General features: G+C 39.6%; 1 protein-coding gene across 1 annotated transcript in view; it reads right to left on the bottom strand.

Annotated features, from left to right (window-relative positions):
• Positions 1 to 2,707: 2,707 nt before the first annotated feature.
• Positions 2,708 to 6,891, bottom strand: part of March5 (membrane associated ring-CH-type finger 5) — a 25,350-nt gene continuing 21,166 nt past the window's right edge. The window contains exons 4-6 of the mRNA XM_005352189.3: positions 6,582 to 6,765; positions 6,239 to 6,405; positions 2,708 to 5,632 (exon numbers count right to left, since the gene is read on the bottom strand). Of these exons, the coding sequence (XP_005352246.1) occupies positions 5,516 to 5,632; positions 6,239 to 6,405; positions 6,582 to 6,765 (468 nt within the window). The 3' untranslated portion in view covers positions 2,708 to 5,515. The remainder of the gene's footprint in view (positions 5,633 to 6,238; positions 6,406 to 6,581; positions 6,766 to 6,891) is intronic.

Raw genomic sequence — 6,891 nt, 5'->3', positions numbered from 1 at the left:
TCAAAAACACCCCCTCTCCAAAAAAAAAAAAAAAAACAAAAAACAACAGCCAAAAAGCTGAATAGAATAGTGGTCATACCCATCATAGCTGTACTTAGGAAGCTGAGGCAGGACTGAGAGCTGGAGGCCAGTGAAGGCTACAAAACGAGACTTTCTCTAAGAAATAAACCCCAAGCAGTTGTTTTTGGTCCCTAAAACCTACCCTCTCCACCCAAGAAAATGTAGCTAAAGGTTAATGGAAAGAAACCAGGTCACCAGAGGAAGCAAGGACACTGAGGAGGAAGTGCAGGGGGCAAAGTGCTTGCTGTGGAAGCATGAGTGAGCAGAGTTCACACTCCCTGCACCCACGCAAAGCCAGGTGTGTGTGGTTGTAACCCCAGTGGGACTAGGGCTTTCTGGCCAGTCCAGCCAACAAGATTGAGAGACCCTGTCTCAAAACAGTGAAGTGGAGAAGCTATTGAAGAAAACACATGTTGACTGCTGACTTCCCCACAACGCTCTCTGGCCTCCACATAAAGTGACTCCCCCCTGCAACAGAGAATTAGCACTAAGGGACACTTTCATAATAAAAACAATGCTTTTCCCAAGTTTCACACGATGTTTATGTACCCCTTTCTAGAAGTAGAAAATCTAGTGTCAGAATTAGGTAGTAAATAAAACAACAACAACAAAAAAGCAAAAGCAAAAAGGATGCATTATGCCTCTAACTCTCTCAAAGCAGGCTATCTATCATTTTACCCAAGCTAGTACCTGGGGCATGCAGGTGGTCAGCAAGTTTTGTGTGCCTTTGATAGTTATGCTTAAAAACTTCACGGGCTTGAACAGAATCATAGTCTAGCCGATTGCTGGTTTGTAAGGTTTCAGTATCAGATGTAAGCCCTCCCATCCTGTGTTCAGGAAGGCAGAAAGGCAGTCGTGCCCAAGGAGAGTTTATGGACAAATTTTCACTATGTCCCTATTTGTACTGATTTTCCTGTATACCAAACGTTTGTCATAGATAGTCACGTCACTTAACCCAGGCGATAAACAGGCTCTACAGTTCTCATTTCATTCACAAAGAAACTGAGGGTCTAAGAAGGAACTCACCCCACATCTATCAGATAGAATATTCATCCAAAGCCACCCACAGCTTCTCCAACTAGTCTGTGTATTAGACATCAGACATGGGTAATAGTGACTTAAAACCAACATGATCAATTACTAAGATGCAAGTGCTTTTGGCTTATTCAATCTTTAACCTACGTTTCTATCCTACGTCAGAAATGTTTTAAAATTTTGTTTTTAAAACTTATTTAAAAAACAAAACAAAAAAAACTTATTTTTATGTGTATGAGTGTTTTTTTTACATGTGTCACATGCATGCCTGGTACCTCCAGAGGCCCGAAAAGGGCATCAGATCCCCCTCCCCCCCAACCCAGAACTGGAGTTACAGTGTGAACTACCAGGTGGGTGTTGGGAATGGGATTATGCCCTCTGCAATAACAAGTACTCTTAATCACAGAGCCTTCCTTCTAGCCCCTACGTCAGAAACACTTTGTCCTAGCATTTCAAACTGGCTTTGGTGGCACATTCCTATAATTTCAGTCTTTGGAAAATGGAGGTTGGGCATCAAGACTCAAGGTCAGCCTCAGATACACAGCAAGTTTGGTGCCAGTCTGGGCTACATGAAATTTTCAAAAATCCAAAACAAAAAACTTAAAAAGTTCCTATATTTCAGGGGAAGCAGTGTCATTTACTAAGTCCCAGGGAGCTCGAAGAGTGACAGGAAGGGATACATTATTAGAATATATTTTGAAATTAGGTAATCTTAATTATAAAATCATTTATTTTTAGTTAGGGTATTACATAGCCTAAGTTGGCCACAAACTGTTTATGTAGCAGCCAAGGATAACCTTGAATTGACTTGTATCTGAATGCTGGGATTATAGGCATGTGTCACAACTGGTTTTGCAGAGCCAGGGTTGAACGACAACTTCCTGCACTGGGCAAACAAGCTAGTTTGACAGCTGGAGTGATGGCTTTCACTCAGCTGATCCATTAAGATCAACCCCCCAGCCCCACAGGGTGGAAGGAACTGACTCACAAGCCATTCTCTCTAACCCCATAACACACACACACACACACACACACACACACTGAATAAAAATATAAAACAAACTTAAATGGGGCTAGAGAGATGGTTCCAGGGCTTAAAAGTCTTGCAGAGGATCCAGGTTCAGTTCTCAGCACCCACACCTGGTGGTTTACATCTGTAACTTCAGCTTCACAGGGATCTGGTGCCCTTTCCTGGACTCTATGGACTTTGCACTCAATGTGTACATACCCACACATTCAGAGCTAGTTCCAGGACAGGCTCAAAGCTAGAGAAACCCTACCTCGAACAAAATAAATAAAATAAAACTGGAAGTGGTGTTGGTGCAGGCCTTTATTCCTGGCACTTGGGGAGCAGAGGCAGACATAACTCAGTGAGCTTGAGGCCAGCCTGTTCTATAAATTGAATTCAGGACAGTCAGGACTGTTTCACAGAGAAACTCTGTATCCCACCCCCACTCCCCAAAATTTAATACTAAAAAAACCCAAAATTTAAGATTATTTAGGTTACTTTTATAGTCTCACAAAGATTTTGGTAATTAACTCCAAAAAAACGTAGGTATGTTATGTACAGAACTAATTTTAGGGTTGGTTCAACAGACAAAGTACACCTAAAGAGCATAAAAATTCTTTATTCAACCTAATCCAGCCAGTATTGAGTTTTCTATATTAAAAACAAGATATTTTAAAAAAATTACAGCAGAATTAGCAAGGCAGTGACTAATAAAGTCACTAAATTTGATTATATATTTTTCAATCATTTGGTAAGTACATAATGAACAATATTTTCAGCCATTTAGATGGAGTTAACTTCTACAATAGAATTTTACTAAACATTGAATTTTATAAAAAGAGGTTTAAAACATTGACATTTCTAGAAATAACAAAAACAATATGAAAATAAATTGGAGAACAGTATACTCACATATTCCCAAAATCTCTACTGTTCTGTTTATTACTGTCCTGTCCTAGAGAGCAGACCACCACTGTTTAGGAGCTATCGAGGCCTAAAGTATCTCTGTCCTTTCTCAGCTAATCCTAGAAATTGTCTAAGTGTGATTTGCATTTTAGAGATGAAAATAACTGTGGCCAAGCAGCCATTTTGCCATGGTTATACACTACAGTTATTAAAACTTGAACTAGGCTCTTAAAGCTACCTACCCAGCTTTAATTCTGCCCATGTTTTTGCTTCATGGTTGGGTGGCCACCATCCAGGCAGGACTGGCATGGGTTATTTTCTTGGAATAAGGCTCTTAAGATTTGAAACTATTCAGTTGCAAGACTAGCATTCTTTCCTCTCTGCAGGCACTTGTGGTTCCTTCCCCATTACTCTACAAAGTTCTACCTCCTGCCCCCAAGGGATTAGAGCTGCTTCCTTGCCCTTCATGGACCTTGATGCCAATCAAGCCCATCTTGGACATTAAAGTAATATGTAGGGAATTGAGTGCTTGCATAACTGTAAGTGCTGCTCAATTTAACAAAATTATCAAGGTCATTCTTTAGTATGTCTTTTCACATTGGGAATTATAAAAGTCAATATATGTCATAATTGCAGCTAAATATCTAAGTTATTTTTATTTATAATCAGAGTTCATATTTTCTCTTTAGAACAGCAGTGTTAGGTTAATTCAGTCAAATTGTCCCTTATACCCTAGATAATTACAACTCTGGATGTTCAATAGTCATTCACAGATACCATAAAACTCAAAACTGAGTTATTCAACCTTTAGAAAGATATCAGTCTTTACTAAAAGTATGTTTTATTTACAATCTAACCCAGCTCAATTTATATTTGTTACACTCCTAAAGTACCGATTTCTCAGTAGGGGACCATTTATTATCATGCACCACACACTGTGAACAGTGTTTTTTAAGCTTTAAAATTTTCATTTTAATCAATGAAAATAAGTAAAAGAACACTCAGATCGCTGAACAGTAGAATGGTCACTATTTAACATGACCCAAGTAACTGCTTTTGAACAATAAATACATAACTAGTTAAACAAAGACTATTAAGGAGCTAGCCCCCTTAATATGACAATCAGGATCTAAAAGAGGGCTGGTGATGTAGCTCAATTGTAGTGTTTACCTAGCATGCAGAAGGCCCTGGGTTCGATCCTCAGCACTGTATAAAAAGCAGCCTATAATTGGGAGGAGCAGGAGTTCAAGGTCATCTTCAGATACCTAGGAAGATTGAGACTAGCCTATGTGAGAGACCCTGACTCAAAAACAAAACACCCTAAACACATCAGTATTGGTTATCTTATAAATGGATATAGCCAAACCAACACCTGGATACTCTATTAAAGACTTGCTCTCATAATTACCTCACTGACTGAGATTCACGAAACGCTCAAGACCACAGTTTGGGTCACTTACTGCTTGTTCTAACAGATTGCAAACTGTCAGAGCTGGGACCAAGTTTATCTTATTCACCACTGTATCCCACAGCACCCTGCAGTGGCTGAGTAAATGGGAGGCAATTAACAAATATCTAAATAACTGAATCAATGAAAAAACCCCAGCAATTTTATTATTTTTTTTTCCAAGTTATTCTCTGTTTAAATTACTAACTGGCAGCCCCAAGTCCTACAAATACAGGATTTAAAAACACTGAGTGACACAGGCCTTCTACCTCATTTCTCCTGTCCCTCCCTTGCCGCCCTCCCTCCCACCTTTTCTGAACAACCCCTCAGATACACACACACACACACACACACACACACACACACGACAACGATGAATACATGGGTCAAAATTACATCATGAACTATGATGTCAACATTGCATAAATAAACTTTAATAGTGAAAAAGTGATCTGGAAGCCCTGGAAACTGACCCTATATATCTGAGACGTCACATGGGTTAAGGAAAAGGCAACAGAATCTCTGTTGTTCGGATGATCATTTCAATGCTCACATATATATTTTTTGGTTTGTTATTTATTCAGAACTAATTTACATATCATCATATTAGCACAGGCTCCTGTTTAGCATGTAATCAGATTATGCCAGTGAGGAAAATCCTCACAGGACCTTCATTGAGTTGCTGTTTCTAAGAAAACACTGAACATGAGTATATACAAAAGAGGCATCAGAATAAAACAGCATGTCCATTTTTAATATTTATACAGTTTTATCTTTACATTTTTGTCTGGAAAAATATGAACAAACCCAGGTTTACCATGCTAAAATAATGGTTTAGTCGACAGCCGTCAAAGCAGTACATATAAATAACCAAGTTGAATCGTATCCTTAGGTTCTGTGATTACTGAGAGGATCCCCTGCTTTGCGTGCTTTATTATATTTCTTAAAAATATAGGAGCAGTACTTATCACCAGTCTCCACTAGTACATTAATGATGGAATCAGAACAACACGCCAGGCTCGTCAGGATGAGAGGCCTCAGAACAACAGAAGTCAGTTTTATGCTTCTTCTTGCTCTGGATAATTTAGGATTTTGCGGTGTGCCTGACGTAAATATTGCTGCTGTTTGAAGTAAACCTTAAATGCTCCTTTTATGGCAACAAAAGCAATTCCACCCTAAAATAAAAAGGGAGATTAATTTTTTTGTAATGCAGGCTTAGAGAAATAAGAAAAAGAACTTTACAAAGATCACAAAAGACACAGGCTTTGCCACCAAATGAATCCTGATAACTGCAAGGAAAACACTCTTTTCTGTTAGGGCTGAGATTAGGCAAAAAGTAGACACTTCAAGCGGCGGAGGAAGAGCTTCCTCCACCCGCATCATTCGAGCTGCTTTCTTCCCATGAAGTTCTACATTCATCTGGTAGAAAGGAGATTGGCAGAGCGCCATGCGGACTATGATCAAGGAGGGCAAGTGGGGTGGCAGGAAACAGCATGAGCCAGTTTCATATTGTGTTTATTTATGATGCTGGTACTGGGGATTGAGCCCAGAGCATATTCCAGAAAAGAAGGTACCTGTAGAAAGCGTTCAAAGGCCAGATTGGCAGCAGCAAAACCCCCCTTTTTATTTCCCTCAAGCTAAGGTGACAGAGGGTTAATGAAAAGACAAGGCAGGGGAACTACACAGAGCCCCTACAGAACTTCTCTCCCCCTTAAAAAACAAATACAGTTTCACTCTCTTCTGTATAGTGCTTGAGACAAGTAATATTAAATCCATCTTACCAAGATTGTCCTTTGTAAATTTGAGTTAACACTACTGAACATCAGTTTACCAACTATTGTCGCAATAGTAGGAAAGACAAGGGCTCCACACAAAATTCGGGTAGCAGAGACATGATCAGCTAAAGGATTAGCTTCAGCTGGAATTCGAGGAACAGGACAACCAATCCCTAGAAGGAGGGGGAAGCATCATGTTAGTACTAAACCTTAGGAATAGTTAAAAAAAAAATACTTTCAGCTTTAAACATTAACCTCCCCCAGCCAAACAACAACAAAGCCATTTGATGGTTTTTCCAAAGGTCAATTCAACAGTGCTTTATTTATACAGCACAATTCAGGACCTTACCTGGAAATATACTGTTCAGAATTTGCAGTTTATTGGAATATTTGCGCCATAGTCTAAGCACATAGTCCTCCCAGCGGATCATTTTGCCCAGTATCAGCATGACAGGAATAGTAGGAAGTCCAATCAAAAGGAATAAAGGGTCAGCTCGCTCCATGACATCTAGGCCTTCTTTATGGCCTACGACCTGTAAAGCAGACAGCATTTGCTACAGTTATTTTCTTTTTTTTGGTTTTTTGAGACAGGGTTTCTCTGTGGCTTTGGAGCCTGTCCTGGAACTAGCTCTGTAGACCAGGCTGGTCTCGAACTCACA

The sequence above is a fragment of the Microtus ochrogaster genome, chromosome 8, assembly GCF_000317375.1.
Source record: "Microtus ochrogaster isolate Prairie Vole_2 chromosome 8, MicOch1.0, whole genome shotgun sequence".
NCBI lineage: Eukaryota > Metazoa > Chordata > Mammalia > Rodentia > Cricetidae > Microtus > Microtus ochrogaster.
This window is presented reverse-complemented; position numbering and strand designations above follow the sequence as displayed.